General features: G+C 43.7%; 1 protein-coding gene across 3 annotated transcripts in view; it reads left to right on the forward strand.

Annotated features, from left to right (window-relative positions):
• Nucleotides 1-3,640: 3,640 nt before the first annotated feature.
• LOC125743099 (voltage-dependent calcium channel gamma-5 subunit) overlaps nucleotides 3,641-13,802 on the forward strand; it is a 29,327-nt gene continuing 19,165 nt past the window's right edge. Inside the window, exon 1 of one of the 3 annotated variants that reach the window (XM_049015769.1) lies at nucleotides 3,641-3,809. In XM_049015769.1, coding sequence (XP_048871726.1) covers nucleotides 3,676-3,809 — 134 coding nt within the window. In that variant the 5' untranslated portion in view covers nucleotides 3,641-3,675. Of the gene's footprint in view, nucleotides 3,810-8,309; nucleotides 8,818-13,802 lie in introns of those variants that run through there. The other 2 variants (XM_049015772.1, XM_049015770.1) reach the window with 2 other exon arrangements.

Raw genomic sequence — 13,802 nt, forward strand, 5'->3', positions numbered from 1 at the left:
TGTTTCTGTCTACATGTAACCCTCCAGCCTGGTCTCCAGTCCTGTCCTCCACGGGGGGTTTATCATTTTCACCAGGAATGAGACAGGTTTGCTTTTCTTTTATGTATAGAGGCACAACCCTCACCATGCTTTGCTGAACCAATCAGACGTCATCTAAATACCATGTCTGCCATGTTGGTAATATAATTATGGGCGCCATCCTGAGAATCTAATCGTTTTCACAAAACTTTTATCCATAAATTACATAGATTAAATATATTACTACTTTATACTATTTTTATGATTGCTAAAGGTGCAGGCGAAGACATTATAATTCTCCATTTGTCTTCAGGTTTAATATAATTCAGCTTGCTTGAGGTTAAAATGTTGTGGTCAGGGTGCATTGCAGCCTGCAGATCTAGCAGCTCCCCCAGTGTATTTTAAGGCACGTGGGCATAACCTGGGGTGGCTGGGATGGATCTTCCTCTCCACTCCACACCCCCCCCCTCCCCCCCACCAACTATCCTCAGTCACATAGAGACCCTTCACTCCCCGCAACCTCGCGAGACCACCCCGAGGGAAAGCAGTCGCCACCCTCCGGGCGTCCGTCTCTTTGCAAACGCGACAGAGCCTTGCCACGGCCGGCAACTGGAGGGAACTGTGGGAGGGCGTCTCTCACCATGAACTGTCCCCGGGGAAAATATCTTACGGAGGCCCAGTTCTCTTGGGAGACGGAATTCTTGAATTTTTCAGCCAAAAAAAAAAAACGCAGGTTTGCAGTGCATGTTGCCCACCTAATACCACCCACAGATACTAAATCGGTTCTTCATCACGTTATCTGAATCCTCCAGGTATTATTGTTCTACTTATTAATATTATAGTTATTATTACCATTTACTTCTGTTTTGTCCTTCGTCTTGCATGTTATGCTGTTTCCTGTTAACTGTAGTATGAAGGATACTGTTTACAAATAAAGGTATGACGTCTAAATCTTCAGTAAAGTGTCTCTGGATTGTGTTTAAAAACGCCAGCTAATCTGAAAATGCACGTGGACAGTCGGCCAGCTGCCCAGAATGATAAAAGTTTAATAGGTCTGCTCAAAAGAAGCGTGAAATTGGAGTACTCAATATTTTATTGCTGAAGTTTGAGCTAAGTTGGAAATTTGATGTTTTGGGCATATTCTCATTTTAATTTAATCCTAGCATAGTGACATTGCTTAGTTTCATCCTCAAAACCATTTTGTTGGCAGTCAGTTTCAGGACCATTTTTTAAAACGGAAAACACTTCGGGAGATTCTGAGCGGCTATTTTAGAATTAAATTGCATTAAATTAATTTTGTTCCCTGTCAGACCTATGCTGTTGACCTCTAATGTCTATGCGGGGCATTTTTGGTCTGTTTCACTGTTTTGTAACCCTTATTTACCCAGTCATTTTATTTCACTCAGTGATCACAGGTCTTGCACACATTCCTGGTTGTTCTCTATCCGCTAACGTTTCCAGTTTTTACAGACTACACTCACTAAGCACTTCATCAGGAACATTATATTTGGTGGGGCCTCCCTTTGCTTTCAAAATAGCCTCAATTCTTCATGGCATGGATTCCATAAGACATTCCTTTGAGATTCTACTGGATTCAGATCCACTGACTGGGATGTGATGTTCATGATACCAGTTTGAGACAACTTCTGCTTTGTGGCACGGTGCCATTATCATGTTGGGAGTAGCTGTTAGAAGATTGGTAAATTGTAGCCATGCAGGGATGCACAGGGTCCATGACAGTGCTTAAAGGGGCTGTGGCATTCAAGCGGCGATCGATTGGTGTTACCACACCAGACATATGCCAGGAAGACATTCCCCAAACCATCACACCACCAGCAGCCTGAACTGTTCACAAGGCATGTTGGGTACCCGGATTCACGCTGTTGACACCAAATTCTCACCATTCTCTCATTAACAAGGCATTTCCGTCTGCGGTACTGCCACTCACTGAATGTTTTTTTCATTTTTTGCACCATTCAGATTAAACTCTAGAGGCCGCCGTGCGTGAGGATCGCAGAGTTTCGACAGTTACGGAAATACTCAAACTCAAAGCTTCTCTGGCACCAACAGTCAAGCCACAGTCAGAATGACTGAGATCAGAATTTTTTTCCCCCCATTCCTGTGATTGATGCAAACAGTAACTGAACCTCCTGACCTGCATCTACATGCGCTTATGCACTGCGCTGCTGCCACGTGACCGGCTGATTAGATAACGGCATGATTAAGCAGGTGTATTAGTGTGTCTAATAAATTGCTCAGTGAGTGAATATTCCTGTATGGAAGCATTTACATAAGCATTGACAGTGCTGAACGGTGGCGGAGTGACGGCTCACCTTCCACATGAGTTTTATGCATCCGTACATTTCCAGCTGTTACCCACAATATAATACTCTTTAATTAGTTCACATTTCTACAGTAGACAAGGCATGCAACATGATGCAATTTCAGATGGAATTCCCTGTAAAGGGCATTAAGCTTTATTATGTGATGGTCACAACGCAGTTTGGGAAGTCGCACATTCTTCGTACATTCTTGGCCAGTGTTTCTCAGCCTGGTCCTTGGGGACGCCCAGACAGGTCACATTTTTGAGGGAGCAAAACCTGGGCTGCCTGGCAGGGAGCTGGGAGGGAGCAAAAGCCTGGGCTGCCTGGCAGGGAGCTGGGAGGAAGCAAAAACCTGGGCTGCCTGGCAGGGAGCTGGGAGGGAGCAAAAACCTGGGCTGCCTGGCAGGGAGCTGGGAGGGAGCAAAAACCTGGGCTGCCTGGGAGGGAGAAAACATGTGGACTGTCTGGGAGGGAGCAAAAACCTGGAATGTCTGACAGGGAGCTGGGAGGGAACAAAAACCTGGACTCTCTGGGAGGGAGCAAAAACCTGGAATGTCTGACAGGGAGCTGGGAGGGAACAAAAACCTGGACTGTCTGGGAGGGAGCAAAAACCTGGAATGTCTGACAGGGAGCTGGGAGGGAACAAAAACCTGGACTGTCTGGGAGGGAGCAAAAACCTGGAATGTCTGACAGGGAGCTGGGAGGGAACAAAAACCTGGACTCTCTGGCGGTCCCCGAGGACTGGGTTGGGAAACACTGTTCTAGGTCACATAAAGTCACATGTCTTTGCATGCATGTGTTCATCAGGCGGCTCTGTTATGTGCGCTATCTGAGAAAGGTTGACATCGTTAGAATCTGCTGGTGCAATGGCAGCAGCTATCAGACTAGGTTCCAATCTCCTCGGACCCGAATCCCCCCACCAGTGTTAGCCTGCAACCACTCAGAGAGTACAGAAACTGTCACATTCCCTGCTTAATCTGAAATGTGTTTTCTCCCTCCTCCTTCCAGTGTGGTCCAAAAGATCATCCCCCCTCCCCCCGCCCCCCGCTCAAGGACGCTAGCTATGCAGTAAGTCATTTTGATTGACTCTTCGATCCCTGCTGTTTTGGCAAAAAAGGAGAGAAATTCTGAAAGCACAAACTGAATAGGTACCAAAAGCCAAGTCTGCAAATGGAAGTTGGCACATTCACAATAAAATCATCCATGGATTCCCAGCCAATAAGAGTGTGACTGAGCGTAGCCAAGAGATTCAAAAGATGATTTCTGGGGTTTTTTTTTCCCACACTGATCCTCTAGGGGATCTGCGTTTAGCTCTGTCCCTCTGATATCAAGGATGCTCCAGAACTTATCAGCATTAATTACACGTATTAATAGAAATAAAGAAGGGCTGAAGTTAGCAGAAGTTGGGAGAAAACTGCATCCTGGTTGGGGACTGGCGTCAGGCCTTAGTGTGGATATCGGTGCCAGGTATGTGGGATTTTATATATTTTTTTAATGTTTACACCAGGAATGGAACCAGTAATGACTATTTCTCACTTGGAGATAAGATAAGGGAAGGTGAGATAAGATTAAAAAAAAATGTCCAGTAGCAAAGAAATAAAGTTAAGAAGATCAGAAATATAAAACAGCAATAACAACAAACTAGATTAAATAAATACGAACCAGAATGTATAAAATATTGTAAAGGCATAAAAAACACTAAGACGGAACTGAACATAGTAAGAGTAAGTAAGGAATACAGGACTGGAATGAAAATAAGTGAAATTATTATGAGAAACGAGAAATTCTGAGTTACTGGACAGGCTGCAACATCTGGCTCCATCTTGGTTCACCTTGTCGGTTGAAGGAGAGGACAGATTATAATGGTAAATATCTCCCTTCCTCTTCAGTCTGTCTCCATTGTGCAGGCCGCACTGCTGCCCGTCCCAGGCTTAATCTCCTCAAGGCCCGCTAATCTCATTTGGGCCGCGTTGCTTTGAAACCCGTGAAAATTTCTATGCCGAAATTTGATCCCATTACCCCCTCCGACCTTGACTGCTATTGTCATAGCCACTTTAATCCAATTGAATGTGTAGGAAATGCTCTCATTAAGATTTCACGGCAATTAGCAGCCGTGGGTCCCTGCAAACATCGCGTGTGTGGTCTGTTCCGTTATTAATGCGGCGTATTTGGGCGTCAACACGCGTCTATGAACCGGAAATCTACATCAGGAATTGTGTAGTGTGGTGTGGTGTAGTGTGGTTTGGTTCCCCAACCTGCCAGACAGGTTGGTATCTATAGCTACGCTGGCTGCTTCTTAAGACATTACCTAGAGATAATACCAACCACATGGGTCTGAGCTTGTGATCAGAAGGTTGCTGGTCCAAATCCTGTGACTTGCAGAGTGATGTCACCATGTAAGGCGCTGAACCTCGGTTGTATACTAAATGAACAAATACAACGTGAATAGCAATTAAACCACAGAAATACGCTTCATGCCAAAGGTCAGCCCCCCTCTTGTCACACTTGCAGACATGTTCTATGCCTCTCAATCGCATAACGTGGTTCCTGTCGCAACGATTGCTTCTGTGATAGGATGGACCTTCTACGACGGACCTTCTACCGCTCTTCCCGGTACAGCAGTTCATCTCTTCAGGTTTTGTCTGCTGTCCTCTTAGCTCGACTGCTTAAGTGGACATTTTCTGCCTAATTTGACCAGTCACTATAATTATTGTGCAAGTATTTGTAAATAACACACACAAGAAGATTTTAAATCCCTCTAAATGTCAGGTTGTTTGGCTAGTAAAGTTGAATATAATTAGTGAAGATTTTACTATTATTACCACACTTTTCCATGCCATCAGTTACAGTGGTCTGGCAAATGTGTCAAACTGTAATTAATTATTAGTGCAAGCAACAGTAAAGTGTCCCAGAAAAAAACTGTCAGTCTGTCTTGTCTGAATGAATCAATGCTGCACCAGTATGAGCAAAGCTCCATAGAGAATTGGTGGGTGTTCCCCATCAGGGAGGAGTTAAAGTTCAAATTTGAAAATATGGCTTTTGTTGCCATAGCTGCTGTAGTAGAACAGAAGGAAGCACCCTGCCTGTGATTTCTGTTCATTTTGTTTTGCTTTTTATGTCATTATCATTGCAGTGAGAATTTATGCCGGCCTGTTGGGTTTATAATTAGTCGAGTTTCCAGTCTGCCGGAGACGCATTCTATATAATGTGAGATGATATTCCCTTGGCATCTTCAATCACACCAGGCACATGCTGGGAGGGGGGGGGGCGCTTGAGGACCTGCCCCTTTTGCCAGAAGTATTAGACTTGTTTCCCTTGAAAGGTACTCACTGTTCTTTTTTTGTTGTTTTGTCAACAAAGGCAACCACCAAGCCCTGAGTCACACCATCATTCCCAGAAAGACTTGGGAAAACTGGTAGAGGTATGACACTTCTGGCGCTGAGAGCCCGAAGAGTATGTAACAGTGCATGTCTGAAATCCAATTAACTGGATGTGTGGTGATGGCATAATCAAATTCTAGGCTGTCCTTTAACTTTAAATGCACTAGTCAACTGTGTCATCCCATGAAAGAGAGCAACATTTAATGTCCCTTGCAGAAAGGATGCCTTGAATTTTCTGTTAGCCGTTATAACTGCCAGAGGAGGTTACTTTGATGAGTGAAAAATATGATATTTTCTTGTTAATGAAGGTACTCAAATGGTGAACATGCTCATTATTACACACGCACAGTCATTATTAGTTAGCAAACAATATGTGAGTGTATTTTCAAGTGAGTAATATGCAAATGTCGAAAATCTGTGTGTGTGCAAAAACTTTTGACTGGTAGTGTATATTCATTTATAAAGAGGTTTCTGTCTTGGTCCTTATAAGTCATGTAGTTACACACACACTCCAGAAACAGCAGAATGATTTTCATATGCTTCGTGAAAATTTATAAACCTGCGAAGAAGCCGCTGCCCAAGGTCCTGAAACTGTTCAGTTCTTACAAAACACACGGTTTAATACTCAATTTATGGAAACGCCATTATGCATGTTAAATTTTCCATCAGCATGTCTTATATTACAATAATCCATCAGTGATAACCACCTGGACGACAGCATCCATTACTGTATGTAGGACGTGCAGTGATTTCACTGCACTGCTGCTGATTGTGCAGCTGAGGCAATTCGTCACGCCGCCAATGTGCAGATACACGATAGCGCAAAACGTTGTGGGGACTCGTCTGATTCGCACATCTGAATCATCTAAGCTTCCAAAAAAATAAACTTTTGCTGGCTGGGTTCCCAGCAAACCAAATTAGTTTAGTGTCATCAAATTGTAGAATTATTTCCCGAATTACGTTTCAACAGCATGATGGCACTAATACACTATATGGACAAAAGTTTTGGGACACACCTGCTGATCATTGAATTCAGGTGTTTCATTCAGACCCATTGCCACAAGTGTATAAAATCAAGCACCCAGCCATGCAGTCAAGTTATTTGTGAAAGAATGGGTTGTTCTGAAGAGCTCATTACATTCACAAGTAGTACTGTCATAGGATGTCACCTTTGCAATAAGTGAATTTGTGAAATTTCTTGCCTGCTAGATATTCCACAGTCAACGGTAAGTGGTGTTACCGCAAAGTGGAAGCATTTAGGAAAAACAGGGACTGCCACAAAGTGACAGACCATGTAAAGTAACAGAGCGGGGTCACCGAGTGCTGAAGAGCATAGTGTGTAAAAGCCCCCAGTACTCTGTTGACTCAATAACTGCAAGTTTATTCCAAATTTCTTCTGGCATTAACCGCAGCACTAAAACTGTGCGCTGGGAGCTTCATGGAATGGGCTTCCATGGCCGAGCAGCTGCATGCAAGCCACACGTCCCCAAGTATCAGGTAAAGCACGTCACCACTGGACTCCGGAGCAGAAACGTGTTCTGTGGAGTGACGAATCACACTTTTCTGTCTGGCAGTTTGATGGACAAATCTGCGTTTACCAGATGCCAGGAGAGCGATACCTGCCTGCCTACATTGTACCAATTGTAAAGTTTGGCGGAGGAGGGATAATGGTATGGGGTTGTTTCTCAGGGGTTGGGCTTGGCCCCTTAATCCCTGTAAAGGGAACTCTTAATGCTTCAGGATACCAAGATATTTTGGACAACTCTATGCTTCCAACTTTGTAGAAACAGTTTGGGGAAGGAACTTTACTGTTCCAGCATGACTGTGCCCCAGTGCACAAAGCAAGGTCCATAAAGACAAGGTTGGCCAATTATGTTTGATGTGGAAGAACTTGAGCGGCTCACACAGAGCCCTAACGTCAAGCCCATCAAACACCTTTGGGATGAACTAGAACAGAGATTGCAAGTCAGGCCTTCAAGTACAACATCAGTACCTGACCTCACAAATGCTCTTCTGGTTGAATAAGGGAAGCCGAAGGGGGCGGGAGAGTAAACTCCATGTTAATGCCTATGGATTTAGAAGAGGATGTGACAAAAGTTCCTGTGGGTGTAATGACCTGGTGTCCCAATACTTTTGTCCATATAGAGGTGCCATCATCATCATCATCTTCATCGATAATATTGGTATGGTTATAAATTTTTCAGAATATATATATAGGCCTATTGTAATATGGCATTGAAGGGTGTTTTATGGTAAAATTCATGATTCTATATCTGACTCAATCTTGAGCAAGTTAAAGAAGATCCACCCTCGACAGCTGCGGAAGTGGCAGTGGAGATTAATTATATATGACATGTAACTGGTAGGAAACATAAGAATGAATCAACCATTAAAACTGAGGTCTGGTCGCGTGTCCAGTTCAGTCTATTAATTTGATTTACAAACGAAAGCGAACATATCTTTTATGTTCTGATAGCAAACAGCCCTATTTGACCATAAACAGTATCTCTAGCACTTTTTTTGGTATTTCACAAATACGCCTATACGTAACTTGTAATCATCAGTAACGTGTAGCGTAGACGTGATATCTAAGTTACACTAATTATATAGATACAAACAATGTTATTACTACGTGTTGGATATTAAACATGCCACAAATTGTAATCGATGTGGTGAAAGGGCTTAATCATATATTGCTTTTTCTCGTCCAGTAGTCACGTGAAAATGCTATATCTTGTGACTAGTATTTAGTTGTTTGTGCAGCCTCCTCGATGCATGCAGTCTGCCTAAAAGCGCCTGGAGAGTGTGGATCGTGCTGATGATTTAAAAAGGCGGCTCCCTGAAGGCGCTGTCTTAGCGGAGGGACCTGTCGGCATCCTACCTGCGTGCGGGCAGCTGCCAGGGAGCTAGAGATCAGAAAGCGCTTCATCGTGCGTTTCTGCGCCAAGGGTACGGCAGCGATCCGACCGAAGACACGGGGACGCGGGACGGGGGCACCAAACGTCCGCGGACCCGCGGGAGACTGCGCGCTTACGGTAAAGGAGACCCACATGTGATACTATTTCACACTGGATTTAGGGGAAATCTTTGCAGACGTGAGTTTGTCTGACTTGCCGATACTTGGTAATCAACGAATACTCGTTTTATATAGCAGTATTTTGACAGTGATCATATTTTTGTTTTTCTCTTCCAATGTCGCCAGTTCTTTCATTTTTAGCGATTTCTCTCCGTCTTTTTCAGTGCTAGCGAAGTGCGACACCGACTTGAATTTGTGCGAATATTTAAAAACCCTTTATGGCTGTGATGCTTCCCTGTACCATTAAATACTTTTTTCTTGCGTAATTATTGGTTATTTAGGAATGTATTCATGCGTTTGTAATTTTTATTCAAGCAAAGCAGCCGACGAGATTAACAGTAACTGGATTATTCAGACGTTATTTTATTCCCTTTAGAGAATTGATTAGTACTTTGTTTAAAAATGAATGTACATTGGAGTAGCATCTGTTCTGACTGCAATTAACTTCTGAGATAACATGGACTTATTGCATTGTACTGTTAAGGAGTTTTTGTAAGAGTCGTTTTTGCATTTTAATACAGAATTAGTCGTGCAGTAGTTCGTCCAGTAATATCAATTTTGATGAAATCTCTTTAACGATGGTTTACTTTACTGATCTTGTAATTCACCGCATGTATTGTAAATGATAATCATTTAAGGGTTCTGTAAATATTGGACACGGGATTTTCACGGTCACTGGCGGAATCGCCGGTGAATTTCTCCTCCATCACCTGTTTTACCCTGTTTTTACTCTGGCTTATGGACCTTCTTGCTCCCATGTGGAGGTGTTCGTCTCCCGCAGCCTCTCTGTCTCCCGCATTGCTGCATTATTTGCTAAATCTTAGTCTCCCAATTTCTGTTTTTATTCGTTGCCTTCTTAGAAATTTACGAACCATTAACATTGCGCGTATAATAACGATTTAAGGTTTTCACAGTACATCTAATCTCTATAAAACCTGTGCTGGATAAAACGATGGATAGATGGATTAATTTTTGTATGTTTTCAGAATATATGTAGACGCACATACCTTTTGGTTTACTAAAGTGCCGTATTGTTTTTGCTTTATATTGTTTTGTCTTGTTTTATGTGTATTTATCTTCGTACCTACTGCTCTTTTCTGCCTGCCAGTTGCCACAAAACATTTCGTTGTAGCCATACAATAACAATGAAGCCCTTGTCTTATCCTACGTGTGGCACATGCGTGTGCTGTGTATATTTGTACAGTTCTGTTTAACAGAATCCAGTGAATCAATGTAAAATTCTTACCAGGATGCGTACCAGAACATAATGTATTTTTTTGTGTGTCACATTTGCTGAAAACTTCTTCACTTTTCTTGGCAAACCCACAGCAGTTGTACACAGGAACAGACCTCGGTGTACCTGCATACCAGCCATATGTTGTCTTCCAGTGTAATCGTGGTATTTTAAAAGACTCACAGCTCTGAAATACATCCAAAGATATTTCTCAGGTGCTCCCTCCCATATGATCTCTGGCACTGTTAAATGCCTCCAATGGCAACATCCACCAGAACACATGCACTAATGCTCAGTGATGTAAACTTCTTGGGAACCTTGAGCAGGTCAGTGATTGGTTACTTGAAGTAAAGCAGCTCTGCCAGTTCATGCATGGCATACATTTAATAAGCAAAAGTACCCGATTTTCTTAGCCAGCTGATGTACAAAAAGATACCATCGACCTGGGTAGTAGCTAGGAGTTAGGTCACTAATGCATATGTACTGCTTCTGGCTTGACATTAGCAATGACACTGTTCTCAATATGGGGGGGGTGGCGGGGGGGAGGGGCACTGGAGGTTTTTGGCCCTGTTAGGGTTTTCTTCTTCTGAAGATATGCTGGAAACCAACCAGTCTCTGAACACAGAACAACACAGACAGCTGTGATGACTTTTTACTTGCTGCAAGGGAAGTCCGGTCTCGACCTTGAGGTGTCAGCCTCTCAACCTGACACAGCCGACTTCGGAAGAGGAACTCCCCTCGCGGTGTCTTTTATTGAGGTACACAACCAGGATATGCAAATAACATTCAACATTGTATATCACCATGTATGGGGTGGAAATATTCAAGCGACAGTTCTTAAGACGTGTTATTGCTAAATTAAGATCAAGCTGCTGCAGGGCGTTATTTCTAAGAAATGGCATCTAGCAAAATAACAATAAAAAAAGTACATATTTCTCTAACAGGCCCCATGAAATTTCATTTCATATTGGGCTCCCAACCAATCTAGGTATGTTTCAAATTATTTTAAGGCTCCGCTTAGAAGGCCTTACAGTCACCCTAACTTTTTGCCCCCTTTTAGTGCCCCATCTCTATATGACCACAAAATAGATTTGACTTATTGAAGAAGTTCAGCATGCAGGACGGAAGAATGGATGGAGGCATGGACCTCTACATTTTTGACAGCTCAAAATATCATGATAAAATGGTTCCTAATGGGTGTATTAGCCATTATCATCTACAGTGATGCGGCAAAATCGTTTCGTTGTTTCTTAGGAAAGCACTTAAATGTATCCTCATGTGTCCAAGCCAGCGCTTTTTATTTAAAGGAAGGTTTTTGACCTTTCTGAGGGCTGATGGCCTAATTATTTTAGCTCCGGAGTGCGGCGTGCAACGGAAATGTTACTCGCAGAGATCTAAAATTGGGGAGGAAAGAAATCTGTGCAAATCTGTTTTACATTAGAGTCTGTAGTGAGTAAGCAATTTGCCGCCGAACAGAAAAGCCCGGATGTGAGGCTGCAAAGAACACATTTAAAATAAAGTCTAAGAATAAAAACAGGAATTGCAGACTTCCAGTCCCTGTTTATTTATTTATCCATAGCTGTAGCTAATTGCACATTTTTGTAGTGTTAGCTGTGGAAATCCTTGTTGCTCGCTGCTGTGGTATAAGTCCTATAATTAGAAGCACCTTGGGATTGGCATTGCATCACACCTGTACAATAGGCTGCCCTGCGTTAAATGAGGAGCCTTCGTTTGTTTGGGTTAATGGCGCCAACCACGCAGCCATTTTTAAAAACCAACCTCATGTAGCGACCGCCGACCGCCCATGACCGCATAAAAATCCGAGGAAAACTCCGGCACACATACAGTATGTGCATGTGTGAGAGAGGGAGAGGCAGACTGCCGGGAAAACAGGATATTAGCGAAATGCTGCGCTTTCAGCTATTTGGAACTCACCTGTCAGGAGCTGAATCGGAATAAAACCTTTTCCCACGGCTGCCTGTCTGTCACTTTGCATCTCACTCCTGCCGAAAGCGGGACTGTGTGCCGTCGGAACACTGCACACCTTGCAGTGGCCTTCCAGCCCTTTTTAAAAACTTATTTACTTTATGCCTTTCTCCCCCTTCTGTTCTTTTGCTTTTTTTTTTTTGCATGATCACTCAGTGTTTTAAATTATTTTTCTTAAAATACCCTGGTGCTACAGTAAGTGCTAACAGGATGCCAGGGGGAGGTGTAAAACAGCGGGGTGAGTTGAGTGGCAGCAGAGAGGTGGCGGTAGTGATGGCGCCGCTGGCTGGGGGGCTCCTGTCTCCCCCTCGGTGGAGTCGCCTGACACACAGCTGTCTCACCTCCACCACCGCGGCCCCCGTAATCCCACAGAGCCCAAAATACGATCCGGTGCCGTCGGTGGAGCAAACTGCCTCTCATCTCTATAGTATAGCTGGTGAAAATAACGACGGCAGCTGTTCTGGATCCACAAATTTAGCTACGTGCAGCCGCACATGTATACACTTGACCTGTGTTACAGTTGACTGTTCAGCTGTAGAGCGCAGTGGAGAAGCGGCTCACTGGAACCTCCTCCCTGTCAAGCTGGGGTTACACGGAATAGGTCCTCGTCAAGAGGACATACAGTAGGTACCTGGACACGTGTGGCTTGGGAAAGATCTCCACTGGTGAATCTCTTCAGCTTTAGAAAGAGGTGTAATGATTTATAATTATTTACTGTTTACTAGCATATACACTAGCATATATTTTATGCATTATAAGTATTACCATTCTGGAGGAATGTCTTTAATATGCTTGATGGAATACTTAATATTAATAATAATAAATTAATTAACTAACTAACTTAGGTTTCTCTAAAGAGTTTTTGATATTATAGCTCATATAATACAGATTGACACAGTTTCCAGGAGCCCTGTAGTCAAACGTGTAGCTTTAAATCCTTTAAATGCTTTAAATGCTAACGTGTGTGAGACCTGCTGTTTCTCCTGGCATCCGGTACATGTGTGTGCAGTTTTGACATCAGGCCCAAAAGCCGAATGCAGGACCTGACCGGCAAGCCGTCTATAGCCAAAGGCGACCGAGACTCTACAGAAGCGGGAGAAATCGGCGGGGGCTGTTGGGGGAGTCCCTTTTGGATCAATGCGCCGGATGCGCGCCAGGTCAGCCTTGACTGATGACTGAGACCTGCTGACCTAGAGAAGCGGATTCCTACTCGCCTACGGGCCAAGAGATGGCTGTTTCATACACCCTCTGCAGATCTAGAGCAAGCCTTGAGAGACCGACCACAGCCTTGCAAGATCAAGCATTGCTGAAATCCCTTTAATGGCAATTAACGTGTCTCCCTGCAGTGGTGACATCATTGCATACCTGTGACTGCCTAGTGCTTAGTACTAGTTAGAGACCCCTAGGCTGTATATTGACAGCAAGAAGGTTGAGGTGACTAATGCAAGTGTCCCGTGCTCCTTGCCGTGGCTCTGTGCTGTCGTTGCTTGTGGAGGAGACCAGGAGGAGAACAGGAGGAGAACAGGAGGGCCAGAAGTATTGTAGCCATGAGGGATATGCAACCGCTTGCCATCCTCCCATCCACTCCATCTTCTACACTTGGTCATTGTCCCTAGGCCCTCACAGCCCTCATCTGCTTTGATGGCATGGATGTGGCATAGATGTGGCATGAATAACGACACCCCAAAACCGTAGTCACTCCCACATGCCGTATTTTCTTGCTAATATGAAGAAAATGCGTATAGGTATAAGGAAAATGTCACAACAAAAATGGCAGTATGGTT

Source organism: Brienomyrus brachyistius, chromosome 5, assembly GCF_023856365.1.
Source record: "Brienomyrus brachyistius isolate T26 chromosome 5, BBRACH_0.4, whole genome shotgun sequence".
Classification (NCBI taxonomy): Eukaryota; Metazoa; Chordata; class Actinopteri; order Osteoglossiformes; family Mormyridae; genus Brienomyrus; species Brienomyrus brachyistius.